At 41.2% G+C, this 16,904-nt stretch overlaps 1 protein-coding gene across 1 annotated transcript; it reads left to right on the top strand.

The window, feature by feature from the left end:
- Positions 1–1,740: 1,740 nt before the first annotated feature.
- Positions 1,741–15,324, top strand: LOC116865970. Its single transcript, XM_032854627.1, has 5 exons — positions 1,741–2,015; positions 2,911–2,979; positions 3,920–4,003; positions 9,356–9,401; positions 15,131–15,324. Exons 1-5 carry the CDS (start codon positions 1,951–1,953, stop codon positions 15,251–15,253), a joined length of 387 nt encoding a protein of 128 aa, XP_032710518.1. The 5' UTR covers positions 1,741–1,950; the 3' UTR covers positions 15,254–15,324.
- Positions 15,325–16,904: the final 1,580 nt, after the last annotated feature.

Here is a 16,904-nt window from a genome sequence, read left to right as displayed (position 1 = left end):
GAGGCAGAGAGAGAGAGGGGAAGCAGGCTCCCTGCTGAGCAGAGAGCCCAATCCTGGGCTCAATCCCAGGACCCTGGATCATGACCTGAGCGGAAGGCAGAGGCTTTAACCCACTGAGCCACCCAGGCGCCCTCCAGGGTTCTATTTTTAACATAAACTATAACCTGGGCACACAATAAGTGTTTGCCAGTATTAGTAGTGGTGTAACAACAATTCAGTATTTAACTGAAACAAGTCCAGTTCTACTGTAATTTCTTTTCCCTGTGACATCTAAAGCAGAGAACAGTTTCCTACTTTGGACACGGCTAAACAGACTTTCAAGCCCTGAGCTTTGTGTTTATTTCAGATTCAAAGTAGTCTCATGTCAAGATTTGCTTGCAATGACAGAGTAGCTCTGTTCCTGATTAGAAGGTGAGCATGATTTGGTGAACAGATGGGTTACATAGTTTGGAGGCTCAGGTTTTCCCAATTTGTGAAATGCCTGTTTCCCCAGGCTCAGTCATCAGTTGATAAAACAAGGTGGTAAGACTTATCTCAGTGGATTGGCCTGGGACAGGTTCCATTTGTTACCTCCCCAGCATGACTCAACTTGTTCATTTTTTTGGCATACTGTGGTGAAAAAGCACAGGAACTTGCAGTTTGAAGATTTGGCCTTGTTCTAATTCAGTCACTCCTAAGCATGTGACCACTGGCAAGCCATTTAACCTCTCAGTATCTCAGTTTTCTCAGCTGTAAAATGCAAATAACAATATGAGCCTCACACAAGTGCACAAGTGTTGCAGGGGTCAAATGGAACTGTATATATGAAAGCAGTTTCTTTTTATTTTATTTTTTTAAGATTTAATTTTTAAGTAATCTTTACACCTAACATGGGGCTTGAACCCACAAACCTGGGATCAGGAGTTGTATGATCCACCAACTGACCCAGCCAGGTGTCCCTGAGGACAGTTTATTATTTTTTTTATAATTTTTTAAAAAGTATATTCATTTATTTTTCAGAGAGAGAGCACAACAGCGGGAATGGCAGGCAGAGGGAGTAGTAAGCTCCCCATTCAGCAAGGAACCTGATGTAGGGCTCGATCCCAGGACCCTGGGATCATGACTTGAGCTGAAGGCAGACGCCCAACCGACTGAGCAACCCAGGTATCCTGAGGACAGTTTTTTAAATGCAAAGCACTTCATGCATCTTCTTTTTTAAATAACCTTTTTATTATGGGGGGTGTCTGGGCGGTTCAGTCAGTTAAGCGTCTTTCTTTAGCTAAGGTCATGATCTCAGGGTCCTGGGATTGAGCCCCACCTGAGACTCTGCGCTCAGTGGGGAATCTGCTTGTCCCTTTACCCCATCCCCACTCTTTCTCTCTCTCTCAAATAAATAAAATCTTTAAATAATCTTTTTATTACAAAAATAATAATTGTTCACTGTGGGACATTTTAGAAAAGCAGGACAAGCTGAAAGGATAAAACAAAGACCACTCATCAAAGCACCCCCTAGAGCAATAGGCCTTCAACAGGTGTCAGAATTAGAGAGCTTGTTCAAACACAATTTGCTGGACTCCCTTCCAGAGTTTCTGATTCAGTATTTCTGGGGTGGGCCCCAAGAATCTGCATCCCTAACAGGTTCCCAGGTGATGCTGGTGTTACTGATCTGGGGACAGCCCTTTGAGAACCACTGACCTAGTGCAAAACACTGATAACTTTATATATGCATATACAGTGTATATTTTTTATTGTTTTTATTAAAACACTGTTTCACCCTATCGTATAACCTGCCTTTTGTATTCAACGAACTCCACTTTGTACATGCATTTTTCTGTACCTGTGCTTCCTGCTGCTACCGAGCTGGCCTAGAAAGCAAGGAAAGAGATTGCTGACTATCTGGCTGCTGGGAAGGGTGCATGAGCTCAGATCTGAGTGGAAGACATTATCCGAGAAGACTACCTCAGGGAGGCCATGGAGATCCTGGAACTATATTGTGATCTGCTGCTGGCTTGGTTTAGCTTGATCCAAGCCACAAAGTAAGACCTGTGGAACTTGAACCATTTGTTAGGCTCAAAGGGGTGAGAGAACATCCTTGCCCCATAGTGAGGAAAAGGGTGGGCTTCAACTTGTTGAGACTGTGCCAAAGGACTTTGTCTCTAATTTTTATAGGAAGAAGTAATGCTGTTTGAAGAGACTAGGTCAGTCCAAAGAGCCATTTTTAGAATCATATGGTTGTCTTTTTCCCCCTGAGTTTGTAGAAAAGTGGGAAAATGCAGACAAAAAAAGAATCCATAATCACCAAGTCTGGAGCTAAGAATTTTGGTGTATTTCTTCCAGTCTGTATATGTATTTCTGTATTTATCTATGTTGCATAAACACATTGTGTGTGTGTATGTATAGTTATATATACCTATATGCACATATAAGTATGTATTCTAATTTCAGTTAAGAGGAATTATTTGACATATTTTGAATATTGTCCATGGGCTACCTTTTATTTATTTATTTATTTATTAAAGATTTTATTTATTTATTTGTCAGAGAGAGAGAGAGGGCACAAGCAGGGGGAGTGGCAGGCAGAGGGAGAAGCAGGCTTCCTCTTGAACAAGGATGAGGGGCCCAATCCCAGAACCCTGGGACCATGACCTGTGCCAAAGGCAGACGCTTAACCAACTGAGCCACCCAGGCTCCCCTACCTTTTTTTTTTTTATATATTTTATTTATTTATTACAGGGAGGATGTAGGAACAGGGAGGAGGGGCAGAAGGAGAAGCTTAATCCCAGATCCCTTCAGGGATCATAACCTGAGTTGAAGACAGATGCTTAACCAACTGAGCCACCCAGGCGCCTCCATGGGCTTCCTTTGAAGCAGGGGCGGGGGTGGGGGGAGAAACATAAAACCCTGTGTCGCCTAACTTTGTGATTTTCTTAGGGAACTGGATTCTGGTCTCACTGAATCTGTGACTGCACTAATCTGGACAGCCCCGCCCTCCAGTCAGAGGTACCTGAGTTGAAAATAGTAAGTCTAGGGGTGCCTGGTTGGCTCAGTGGGTTAAGCCTCTGCCTTTGGCTCAGAATATGATCCCAGGGCCCTGGGATTGAGCCCGGCATCAGACTCTCTGCACAGCAGGGTGTCTCCTTCCCTCCCCCACCACCCCTTCGCCTCTCTGTCTACTTGTGATCTCTCTGTCAAATAAATAAATAAAATCTTTTTTTAAAAAAAGAAAATATTAAGGGGCACCTGGGTGGCTCAGTGGATTAAAGCCTCTGCCTTCGGCTCGGGTCATGATCCCAGGGTTCTGGGATCGAGCCCCGCATCGGGCTTTCTGCTCAGCCGGGAGCCTGCTTCCTCCTCTCTCTTTGCCTGCTTCTCTGCCTACTCGTGATCTCTGTCTGTCAAATAAATAAATAAAATCTTAAAAAAAAAAAAAAAGAAAATATTAAGTCTAATAGTTTTCACTGCCTGTGCTACGACTGTAGGTGAGGGTATCACTAGTGCTTCTTGTTTGGAATTGTGGGATTAGTTCGAGGAATCCTTTTTTCTCTTAAAGGACAATGATAAAAGTTTTTTCTCCTGCTAGTCTTTAAATGAAAAAATGGTTTTCTTTTAATGTCAATAATAGATACAAATAAATAAACCTTACCTAAAAAAATAAAGCAAAATTTGAAATTGGATTTCTTTTGTGTGGAGACAGGAATCCTAATTTATAAGGTGTTTACAATTAGAGTTTCTAAGTTTAACATTTATCAGATATTTAAAAACAAAGAAAAGCACTTGTTAAATGTTGCTGTTGCTGCTGTTTTGATGCTAAAAGAATGTAATTTCAATGAGGTAATATGAAAGTGATTTTTGCTCTTTTGGTAGTTCTTCATCTCAAGCAAATTTGCCATAACTTGATGAATTTTGCCTTTATTTCTTTCTTGATGATGGTTTGCTCCAGGTATCTAATCAGCTGCGTGCAAAGTACAGCCAAGAATATGGCCAGCTGTGTTGAACCAACGAGATTGGAACTGTCAGCTCTCAGGTAGTACTCTTACAGAGACACACATTTTTCTATGTCAAGAAATCCAGAAAAAGAACACTTAATTTTCTGCAGACTGCAAGATGTTTAGAAATAAGTTTTGCATTGGAGGCAGAGCATTTTAGATTAGGGAACTCAGATGCTTATCAAAAAACTAGCCTCAAGCAAGGTGAGATGGTTCCTTTATGAAGAAGGCATAGATTTTCCTAAATGAAACTGGCCTAGTGATATGAAGGAAGTTAATAAACTTAGAAGCTTCAGCTTTTGGACATCTTCCATCAGGACCACACACATAAAATTCAGCACTGATATTCAGCTGAGACACAGAGATCTGGCTGCAGTGTTGTTTAATGCTGGCAAATGCTCTCAGTCTCTAGCGTGTCCAATTTTTTTTAAAGATTTTATTTATTTATTTGACAGAGAGATCACAAGTGGGCAGAGAGGCAGGCAGAGAGAGAGGGTGGGGGGGAAGCAGGCTCCCTGCTGAGCAGAGAGCCCTAGGATCATGACCTGAGCCAAAGGCAGAGGCTTAACCCACTGAGCCACCCAGGCGACCCCAGCGTGTCCGTTCTGATTGGATGGTGCCCTGCTGTGCTGGTTGCTGAGTGTGTTGTATCACCTCTGACAACTCAAATACGTATAAAGTCAGAATTCTCGAGTCAAAGTATTTTTTATTATGTTTATTTTCTTCCTCTTATTTTACTTGGTCTGAGGCTCTTTCATCCCAGGAGAGTGCTGCCATATTACACAAACTAAACCCTTTTTGTTTCCGAATTTGTAGATATGTGTGTGACCAAGTCTGTTATGTTCTTTATCTTCTAGCTCATGTGAAAATTAAATGTGAACACTCTACCCCAAGTACTAGTAGAACAATACCTGATAGAAATTGCTGAGAACTATCATGTGTCATATAAATCCAAGACAGCCATTATGGTGAGTACTTTCAGAAAGGGAGACTTGACTGACAGCTGAGATTTTTATTGTGCACCAGAAGATTTTTTTTTTTTCTGCTTAGGAATGTGGCTTTCAGAGGAACCCTGGCAGGAATGTAAAGCAGGTGACATTTGCACCTTTTCTCTGCCCACATACTTTTCCTAACAGAGCTCGACTTCTGCTGTCACATGACCCTTATAAGCTGGTAACATCGGAGTAGAAAACAAAGATGAAGTTATCTTTAGAATGTACTTGTGTAAAAAAACAAATAAAAAACAAAACACGGGGCACCTGGGTGGCTCAGTGGGTTAAGCGTCTGCCTTCGGCTCAGGTCATGATCTCAGGGTCCTGGGATCGAGCCCCACATCAGGCTCTCTTCTCAGCAGGGAGCCTGCTTCCCCCCTCTCTCTCTGCCTGCCTCTCTGTCTACTTGTCATCTCTCTCTCTGTCAAATAAATAAATAAAATCTTTTAAAAATAACCACACACACACACACACACACACACACACACACAGAAGTGTGTTAAACATTTTTGTTCTTAAGATCTCAATTTTATCCCCCCAGAGATAGTTTGCATTTTAATAAAGGGCTCTTGGATTAAGGGCTGCAAGATCCTAGAGTATAAAGCACTCTCTTTTGGTGTTGGTTAAGAGTATGAGTTCAGTAGTGAAATGGCCTATATTCAGATCCTAGATTCACCATTTATTAACTTTGAGACCTCGGGCAAGGGGCTTACCCTTTCAAAGACTCAGTCCTCTGAACTTTAACGAGGGAGATGATCGGGGCGCCTTGGTGGCTCAGTCGTTAAGCGTCTGCCTTCTACTCAGGTCATGACCCTGGGGTCCTGGGATCAAGCTCTGCATTGAGCCCCTCATCAAGCCACCCATCGAGACCCACATGGAGACCCACATCGGCCTCCTTGCTCAGCAGGAAGCCTGCTTCTCCCTCTCCCACTCCCCCTGCTTGTGTTCCCTCTCTTGCTGTGTCTTTCTGTCAAATAAATAAATCTTAAGAAAAAGAAAAGGGGGATGATCATAGTTAATAATTGTTACCAAGTCTCATAAGTTCATTGAGATTATTAAATGAGCTAATATGAATAAGGAAGTTAAATGCAATGCATGGCATATAACCAATGCAATCAAGTTTTGCTTTTTGTCATCATCACTGAGGGTGGTTTAAGCTTCCAGAAGGTAGTCATGGAGTGTTTTAGGGCAAGAGGGATATCCCTGTAATGCCTTTGAATTGCTGAGGGAGAAGAGGAAGCAGACTCCCCACTGACCGGGACTTGGGATGGGGCTCAATCCCAGGACCCTAAGATCTTGACCAGAGCTGAAGTCAGACACTTAACCAACGGAGCCACTTAAAGGCCCCATTCCATTGGCTTTTAATTTCACTTACAGTAACAGGAAGCAGCTTTCCTCTGACCAAGGATGCTGCCCATAGGCACTCTCATCTCTTCTCTCTGCCCTCATTCTCTCTGTTCTCCCCTTTGTTTACTCTGCCTCGGCCACACTGGCCTCTTCCTGCTTCTTCAAACACACATGCTGATTCCCACCTCAGGACCTTTGTACTTCCGGTACTCTGTGTTCTCTAGCTATCTGCCCTCTCCCTCGCTTACTTCCTTCAGGTCTGCACTTACATGTTCTCTTCTCTGAGTCCCTTCCCAGCTACCTTCTCTGAAATGTCCACCTCTTCCCTCTTTTCTGCTTTATGTTTTTTTCTCTATCGCTCGTATCTCCAACATACTGTACCATTCACTTAGCGATTTTGTTTATATGTTTTGTCCCCTGGAATATCAGTTGTATATGGACAGGGACATCTGTCTGTTTTGTTTACTGTAGCATCCCTAGCCCTGTGTGGACTTTACGTTAGGTGGTCAATGGATTCTGTCAAACGAGGGAATAAATCCAGACTTTGCCACTGCTAAAGCTTGGTGAACTTTCTTGTAGATCTATCTATGCATATTTATGTGTAGCTCTTAATCACTGAGGTACCACAGGGTGTGACCCTTAAAACGTCGTCATTGAAAGAGCAAGAAGCAGCTTGTGGGCCAGAGGCTCGAAGCCTGCTTTAATGGTCATTGACTTATACTAGAGTCTAAACTGTGTGAGGGTAGGAACTATGTCTCTTTGCTCACCACTTCTTCACCTGTGCTTCCAAGAATGTTTGGCAGATGGTAGGTATTACAATAAACAAATGTGTGATAAACTGAGAACCCAATGTGATTCTTACCTTCTTGCCTCAGGAGGAAGCCCCGACAGACCTGGTCAGTATTGGATTTACTGAGGATGTCAAGAAAGGTGCCCTTGGCAGAACCAGTGGAACTTTAGCAAAAACCGGTGATCCCCTCAAGGCATCACCAGTATGTGTACTGGGGCCCTTTTCTATGAGATCCCCGGCCCCTTGTTTCTCACACCTTCCTCCTGAAAGACAGGTCAGTACAGAAATGGGAAACTGAATCTGGAATGCTAGTACCAGTAGTGGTAGAATATATTTCTACATGGGCTTTTTGAATGGTACAATAATCCTTGTGAAGTTTTTAAGGCCAGGGGGCATATTTACAGTCATTTAGCTGACATTTGATGTGTTTTTATGCTGAACTCATGAGACATAGGCTGATGGTCTTTTATCATCATCTTGATAATACCACAATATGGATGCAGGGACATTTTTATGAGCTGGACAAATCTGAAAGTCTTTAATGTACAGTGATTTAGACTCATGTTTCAATATTTAATTTATATGTGGTGAAAACAATTTACTCTCTTATTGAAAATAGTATAAAAATCTCAGAACTTTGTATGTATAAATCTAGAAAAATCAAATAAATAGAAGTTCAGGAGCCATAGACATTAATATTCTTTATTCTCTGTTCCTTCAGTATGAAGTAAAGAGAAATTGTTTTTATTCTTTTTATCTTGCTAGGCATTTCTGACCCCATGGAACTCTTTTTTAAAGATTTTATATTTCAGACATAATTTAGCTCTGATCTTCCTTGTTGAAATTTTTGTCTGAACCGCACCTTGTGTACTGCTCAGCTTCCAGTCTTGGAATGCAAGGACTCTGATTTAAAATAAAAAAGAGTTATAATCTCTAGCTCCGTCTATGTCATTGCAAATGGCAGGATTTCATTCCCTTTATGTCTGAATAATATTCTATTGTGTATATATGCCACATCTTCTTTATCTTTTGATGGGCACTTGGGCTGCTTCCGTATCTTGGCTATTGTAAATAATGCTGTTATAAGTCATTCAGAGAAAGACAAATACCATATGATTTCACTCATATGTGAAATTTAAGAAAAAAAAAGCAGAAGGAAAAAGAAGAGAGACAGAGAGACAAACCAAGAAAGAGTCTTAACTATAGAGAACAAACTGATGGTTGCCAGATGGGAGGTGAAATGGGGTGTGTGAAATAGGTAAGGGGGATTAAGGAGTGCACTTGTTGTGATGATCACCAGGTATTGTACGAAATTGTTGAGTCGCTGTATTGTACACCTGAGACTAATATAACACTTCATGTTGACTAAATGGAGTGAAACTAAAACCTTAAAGAAGAAAAATAAAAATGAAAAAGAAAACTTTATCATGGAAACTTTAAACATATAGAATATTAGAGAGAACAATATAATGAACTTCCAGGTACCCATCAATTTTAACAGTTGTCAACATTCTGCTTCTTTTATTTCTTCTATCTCTCTCCTCCTGACACTTTTTTTGTGTGTTGGGAAGAAGGAATTTAAAGCAAATCTCAGACGTCATATAATTTCACGCATAAACAATTCAGTATATATTCAGTATATATATTCAGTATATATTTCTGACACATACCCTTTGTCTTTATAATATAAAACAATGCCATTATGATGCACAATACAATTAAAAATAATTCCTTAATATTAACTCCTTAATAAATCCTTAATACTCAATATACATTATATTTTATTTATTCTCAGAAATATATTTTTTACAGCTTTTTGTTGAAATAAAGATCCAGAAAGATCCAAAAAGATCTACACACTATATTTGCCGATACATCTTTTAAATCTTTTCATCCTAACACTCCCTTCTTCCTGCTTGTCCTTTTCTCCTCGCCACTTATTTGTTGAAAAAAGGGTCCTCTGACTTTATTAAACTGAATCATCTTTCACAAGTAGCATCTCCAGGCTTAAAGATAAAAGATTTCCCAATTCTTATATGAGACCACACGTGTAAAAAGAAGCAAAACTCATAGTCACTCCTAAAGCTAATTTCCAGAAGGCATAAAAAAATAAAAATAAATTCCCTTTCACAGAAAGGAAGTTTGAGGGTGATTAAGTTAACTTAAGTTAATTATATGAAATATTTACTGAAGGCTTACTATGAAAAATTGCGTGTTTGGAACTCAAACCAATCATATCCCAGTGGTCTTTTTTCTTTCAGAGTGACTCCTATAAGAAGAATGATTTGTTTCCTTCACTGGTTCCTAGTAAGTATAGGGAATGCTGGTAGAAACTGGAATTGCTTAATATATGTTGAAGTTTTCCAGTTGTTATAAGACTATTCCTTGGGGTGCTTGGGTGGCTCAGTCAGGTAAGCATCTGACCCTTGATCTCAGCTCAGGTCTTGATCTTGGGGTTGTGAGTTCAAGCCCCACATTGGGCTCCGTGTGCTCCACTTAAGAAAAAAAAAAAAAACTATTCCTCCATAGGTGAGAGAAGGTTATTAGTGATTGATTAGGAGTACAGTGGGTTCCTTTATAGTAGCTAACAGTTTTCAAAGTGTATATAGATCTCTGAGAGATCTTTAACACACACACACACACACACACACACACACAAAGGTTTTAAAACCACTACCACACTGGATCATCATGGCACATATTTTGAAAAAGTGTTCTTTTTTAAAAAGTCCAGTTTGAAAAAAGAAGGTCCAGATTGCCCTTGAAGCAAGGGCCAACAAAATGTCACTGCTACCACCGTTTGCATGCTGGGGGAGTTGTCTAGTTCTCCAGATTATATGCTGCCCTCTCGAAAGTAATAATAGCCTACTGTCTTTAAGTCTGGGATTTCTTTCTGGAAGACTGTATTATTGTGACTTTGAATTATATTTATTGAAATGAACAGGTCAGGACTCAACCCCCCCAACTTCTCCAAAGCCAGAATCAAGATCCAGGGTTGGTTTTGTTGACTTTATGTTGCCTGATTTGCCCAAAGTAAAACCTCAGGCAAGCCTATCCATTGACCCTCATGGTTCTGAGGAAGTTGATCTTGAAGATCTTAACCAGAGACTTGAAATGCTGAAAAAGACCACATAATTCCTTGGTCTTGGATTGGGCAATTAATTTTGGGGGCATCAGAGCTCTTCAGCACATTTTAATATGGCTACTCATGTGTGGGTCTGAAGTTTTCTCATTTACAATTCCTTCCATCTCTCTTTTTTTTCATTTATTTTTATTTATTTTTATCCTTCCATCTCTTAAAGTGTGTGGTTCTCTGTAATAATATGTATGTGTGTCTGTCTGTGTATACACATATAATTATTCATGTCTCTTAAAATTCTATAAATCTTAAATGAAGATTCCTGACCTAAAGAATTTTATTAATTACAGTCAATAAGCTCTTGATTTCTTCTGGATCCTTATTTCTCTCATAATTATCACTTTTTCCAGGGAGGCAGAATGGTGTGTATTTAAACCCTGCACTTACTAACTATAAGACTCCTCGGTAAATGGTACCTTTGTCAAATGTGCATGAGAGAGCAAAGAAACTAGAGAAATATGTGTCTTTTAAAAAATGAGTATTTGGGGGGTACCTGGGTGGCTCAGTGGGTTAAAGCCTCTGCCTTCAGCTCGAGTCATGATCCCAGGGTCCTGGGATCGAGTCCCGCATAGGGCTCTCTGCTCAGCGGGGAACCTGCTTCCCGCCCCCCCTCTCTGCCTGCCTCTCTGCCTACTTGTGATCTCTCTCTCTGCCAAATAAATAAAATCTTTTAAAAAAATGAGTATTTGGGGGGCCTCCTGGGTGGCTCAGTCAGTTAAGCATCTGACTCTTGGTTTTGGCTCAGGTCATGATCTCAGGGTTCTGATCTTAGGACTGTGGGATCAAGCCCTTCAGTGGGCTCTGCACTCAGCATGGAGTCAGCTTGTCCCTCTTCCTCTACTCCCGCCTGCCATCTCTAAAACAAACAAACAAACAAACAAACATATAAATAAATAAAATCTTTTTTTTAAATGAGTATTTTATTTTTTTATTATTTTTAAAAGATTCTATTTATTTATTTGACAGAGAGAGATCACAAGTAGGCAGAGAGGCAAGCAGAGAGAGAGAGGAAGAAGCAGGCTCCCTGCTAAGCAAAGAGCCCAATGTGGGACTCAATCCCTGGACTCTGGGATCATGACCTGAGCTGAAGGCAGAGGCTTTAACCCACTGAGCCACCCAGGTGCCCCTAAAAATTAGTGTTTTAAAGAAAGAATGTGCAAGCTTAGAGTGAATGAGAGCTGCTATCAGGAATTAAAAGATATGGTGTATGTAAATCCCTTTAGCACTTAGTAGGTGCTTAATAAATGTTAGTTTCCTTTTCAAGTTCTATTATTTGCTAAGTTCCAGTGGGCTAAATATTAGTGACTCTATGAAACTGGATAAATGAGAGGCTGAGAAAACAAATGGTCAGAGTAATTATTTTGTATTTTGTACAACTGTTTTTGTTTTTGTTCTTAGCAGCCTCCATGCCCAACGCGGGGCTCCAACTCACTCTTGAGCTGAGATCAAGAGTTGGACGCTTAATCAACTGAACCACACAGGCACCCCTGTTTTTCCTTTTAATAGTCTTTATGTTTTAGAGCAGTTTTAGGTTCACAGTAAAATGCCAGATTTTTTTTTTAAAGGTTTTTATTCATTTACCCACGAGAGAGAGAGAGAGAGAGAGCAAGAGCGAGAGTGCATGCACACAAGCAGGGGGAGCACCAGGCAGAGGGAGAGGGAGAAGCAGGCTCTGCTCTGAGCAAGGAGCCAGTTGTAGGACTCGGTATCAGGACCCTGGGATCATGACCTGAGCCTAAGGCAGTTGCTTAAGCAACCCAGGTGTCGCCTTTTTTTTTTTTTTTAAGATTTTATTATTTGGGAGCGAGAGCACGAGTAGGGCCGGGGAGGAGTGGAGGGAGAGGGAGAAGCAGGCTTCTTGCTGAGCAGGGAGCCCAATTGAGATCATGACCTGAGCGGAAATGGAGAGTCAGATACTTAACCAACCAAGCCACCCAGGAGCCTCCCATTTTTATTTTTTTTTATGCTATTTTATTTTATTTTTTTAAGGATTTTATTTATTTATTTGACAGACAGAGATCACAAGTAGGCAGAGAGGCAGGCAGAGAGAGGAGGAAGCAGGCTCTCCGCAGAGCAGAAAACCCATTGTGGGGCTCGATTCCAGGATCCTGGGATCATGACCTGAGCGGAAGGCAGAGGCTTTAACCCACTGAGCCACCCAGGCGCCTCCCATTTTTATTTTTATTTTTATTTTTTTAGAAGTATTTTATTTTATTCTTTTTTTTAAAGATTTTATTTATTTATTTGACAGCAAGAGAGATCACAAGTAGGCAGAGAAGCAGGCAAAGAGAGAGGGGGAAGCAGGCTCCCCGCTGAGCAAGTAGCCCAATGCAGGGCTCGATCCCAGGACCCTGAGATCATGACCTGAGCCGAAGGCAGAGGCTTAACCCACTGAACTACCCAGGCGCCCCCCACCCATTTTTATTTTTTAAAGATTTTTTTTTTTAATTTAGCCAAACTGATTAAAAAAAAATTTTTTTTTTTTTTTTTGAGAGAGAGAGAGTGCGAGCACATGAGTGAAGGCTAGAGGGGCAGAGGGAGAGGGAGGGTGAGAAGCAGAAGCAGAAGAAGAGGGTTGGATCCTAGGAGCCTGAGATCATAACCTGAGCCGAGGTCAGTAGACCCAGGTACCCCCAAATGAATATTTATTTATTTATTTATTTAAACTAGAAAGAGAGAGCGCACAGGTGGTAGGGGCAGAGGGAAAGGGAGAAGCAGACTCCCCACTAAGCAGCAAGCCCTATATGGGGCTCTATCCCACCACTAGGGATCATGACCTGAGATGAAAGCTGACGCTTAACCAACTGAACCACCCTGGCACCCCCAAATTAATTTTCATTTTATTTTATTTTGTTAAAGATTTATGTATTTATTTGAGATAGAGGGACAGAGCATGAGCAGGGGGAGGGGCAAAGAGAGAGGGACAAGCAGATTCCCTGCTGAACAAGGAGCCTGACCCATGTGAGGTGCTATCTCAGGACCCTAAGATCATGACTTGAGCTGAAATCAGGAGTTGGTCACTCAACTGATTGAGCCATTCAGGTGCAGCCCCCAAATTAATTTTTAAATACAATGATTGATTATGCAAAATCTTTATACAGAATCCCATTTTATGTGTCTAGGAGAGTTTACATTGCCCCCTTTGCAGGTGACAAAGTGATACCTGTAAACCAACTTCTCTCTTTAAAAAAATCAGTTTGATCTTGAATGTCTCATTGAAGGATTTCCCCCTCCTCGTATAAAGCACGTTAATTCAAAGACTATGGGGTCAGAGGGAGGATCTTCCAAATCCAAGGCCAAGGGACTCACTTGCACAGCAAGCGGGCTGCCTCTCCTGTGGAGTATAGCGCCTCACTCTGGCACCTGTTTGAGTCCTAGATCATCCTCTAGAATGTGTGAGCAGGTTGGTGGAGGATTTTGGTGTTTCCTTACCTGGGTACAAGGAAATTGCTGCATCAGCTGCTGTATATGTCTCAACACTTCTTGGACTTCCCAGGCTAATTTTATTTTATTTTTGTTTTATTTAAAGTAGGCTCCATGCCCAGCATGGAGCCCAACCCAAAGGCTTGAACCCACAACCATGAGATCAAACCTGAGACCATGAGTTCAAGATCTGAGATGAGATCAGGAGTCAGATGCTCATTTAAAAAAAAAAAAAAAAGTCAGATGCTCAATTGGCTGAGCCATCCAGGTACCCTTTCCCAGACTAATTTTAAAGCAAATTGTAGGTATCTGGGTGGCTCAGTCAGTTAAGTGTCTGCCTTCCGCTCAGGTCATGATCCTGGGGTTCTGGGATCAAGCCCAGCATTGGGCTTCTTGTTCAGTGGGATCCTGCTTCTCCTTCTCCCTGTCACTGCTCCTGCATGTACACTCTCTCTCTGTGTGTGTCAAATAAGTAAAATATGTATATTAAAAAAAAGCAAGTTGTTGATCTGCCTGATTTTAGAGGAGTAAGGATAAGGCTATGCACGTAAAGGAAAACAAAACCAATTTACCATGGAATCTTGTAGGCAAATGATGGTGCCCATATTAAGGAACTAAAAGTACTTGAGTAGGAAATGAGTCAGAAGCCCTGCTGTGTTTCTGGATAGTGCAACCCTCTCTGGTGGTCACAGTTCTGTCTTCCCTAAACTAAAGAATGGCACTATTTCCTCAGGTTGGGGTTTCAGTTGGTTGCAGTCTCATATCTGGTGAGAGTTTTCACTCCAGAAGTGCCAACATAATACAGAATCACTTAGGGACGCCGGGGTGGCTCAGTTAAGCGGCTACCTTCAGCTCAGGTCATGATCCCAGGGTTCTGGGATCGAGTCCTGCATTGGGCTACTTGCTCAGCGGGGAGCCATCTTCTCTCTGCCTGCCACCCTGCCTGCTTGTGCGCTCTCTCTCTCTCTGACAAATAAATAAGTAAAATCTTTTAAAAAAGATATAGAATCATTTACAAGCCAAGTATAAATATTCTACAAAAAAAGAAAATATTGTGACATAAAACATCTCGAGTGGCACTGTGGACTGCCTTTTTAAAAAAAATCTCTAAAGCAAAGAATTGGGTTGGCTGACCCTTGTATCCTATAGACTTTGAAGGAACATGTAGTAGATTTCCTGCTGGTTTTGGTAGGAGGTTAAAGAGCATATGGAGTTGGCTCTTAGAGTTTCAGTTTTTACATCATTTCTAGCTCTTTTGTCACAACTGAAAAATTAATTCCTAAACCCTTTTCTCAAGCCAGGATAAATTGTGAGTAGGGACCATGCTTAAAAGAATTGTAAAAATGCTTTTTGTGAAAACATTACGTAAACAACAGAGGGACTAATTTCTCTCTGACTTTCAGGCTTATTTATAGATTTGGGTGACTCAAAAGAGTGGAGCTGCCTCACGTCACTGTCACTATATTTCCTACAGGGTTGTATCTCCTTCACTCTCCTTTCTTGGCTGAGGTCTCTGGCACGTGGAGAAGCAGGAAGGGTTCCTTGTGAAAGATGCTCACCACATTTCTGCGGGGAGAGCTTTCCCTATCTGCTGTAAAGATCATATGGCTTCAGCTGCTGATACTGAGTCATTTAAGAACCTCACTGCATCTAAGCCCAAAAAAGAATATACCCCCTCACCCCACCCCCCCCCAGATACCAGAGATTCCAAATGACATGCCATGTCTTCCAAGACACTTCTTTCACTGTTCTGGTGCCCCATGATCTCTCATTTTTCTGCTTCTTTTGGGGTTAGGACTTATCTGCTAAGTGATAATATCATTGACATTTTTGTGTTAGAGGATATTTTAAAAACCTAGCTTGCCTTAATGAGATTAAGGAAGGTATGACAGTCTCTTTTGAAATGTCCCTTACAGGGACGCCTGGGTGGCTCAGCTGGTTAAGCATCTGCCTTTGGTTCAGGTCATGGTCCCAGGATCCTGGGATTGAGCCCCACATCAGGCTTCCTTCTTGGCAGGAGTGTCTGCTTCTTCCTCTGTGCCTTCCCCTGCTCGTGCTTGCTCTCTCTCTCTCTGTCTCTGAAAGAAATAGAAATCTTTAAAGAAAATAAAAAAAAGAAAGAAAGAAATGTCTTTTACAGATTCTGTGCACCCAGGGCAGTATGATGTAGTGAAATATAAATCTTTAAAAAAAAAATTGAAAAAAAAGAAAAATGTCTCTTACAGATTCTGTGCACCCAGGACAGTATGGTGTAGTAAAGAGACTCAGGCAGTCCATTTATTAAATGACTGCTATGTAGACTAAAAGAAATATACAGTTAGTCCTCACTTTTCAAAAGGTCACATTAGACTGCCTCACTTTTATGAATGACCTACATTAGTACCTGTTCTCGCTAACCAAAGGAAATCTGAAGATTTTCACTTCCACAAAAAAAAAAAAAAAAAAAAGTGAAAATGGCACTCAGTGTTTGTTTCGCAGTCAGCATTGAGGCAGCATGCACACGGAGCAGTGAGAGTGTCCCTGCCAAGTTTCTTCCCTGAGATCTATGCTAAAATTTAGGTAAGATTTTTCCTAGAAAGACCTTATATTTATTGAGCCCTTACTATACGCCTACCCCTGTTCTAAGTTCAAGTGTATCAGCTTATTTGATAATGACACCAGCTTTAAGATGCCAATGCTACTGGCTGTTATTAACTCCATTTTATAGATGGAGACATCGAGGTTCAGAAATCCTCAGAAATGTGAAGTAACTTGCTGTAGGTCACACAGTAAAGAGAAGAAGGGCGGTATTTCAAGCCCAAGCAGTCTAGCACTAGAAACCAACATTTTTAACTGCTATAGTATAATGCCTCTATGGTTTACAGGCTCCCGAGGAGCAAATGAATCAGTGCGTATGAAAACACTTTTGTGAGTTGTGAGACACAATGCACTACTGTTACTTGTAGTGGACAATCAATAAATGGCTTAGCTGAATTGTTTGGTGGCACAAAAAGTATTTATACTTACATTGTAATGATCCTTGGTACTTTTCAAAGTGCTTTCACACATTTGATCTCTCGGGATAATAAGCCACTTTGAATCCATTTTGGAACAAGGCTGGTCATCAATACATGTGGGGCCGCTGAAGTTACAGGCCCAGAGATGGGAAACACCTTGCTTACAGCAGGAAGTCAGTAACCCAGTCAGGACTGGCACGCGAATGATCCGACTCCTGGCTGATGCCTCTTTAGTTTTGTCCTTGGTTTTTG

The sequence above is a fragment of the Lontra canadensis genome, unplaced genomic scaffold, assembly GCF_010015895.1.
Source record: "Lontra canadensis isolate GAN:19392208 unplaced genomic scaffold, GSC_riverotter_1.0 scaffold8, whole genome shotgun sequence".
NCBI classification, from domain to species: domain Eukaryota; kingdom Metazoa; phylum Chordata; class Mammalia; order Carnivora; family Mustelidae; genus Lontra; species Lontra canadensis.
Note: the sequence above shows the minus strand (reverse complement) of the source record. Positions and strands in the feature narration are given on the sequence as shown.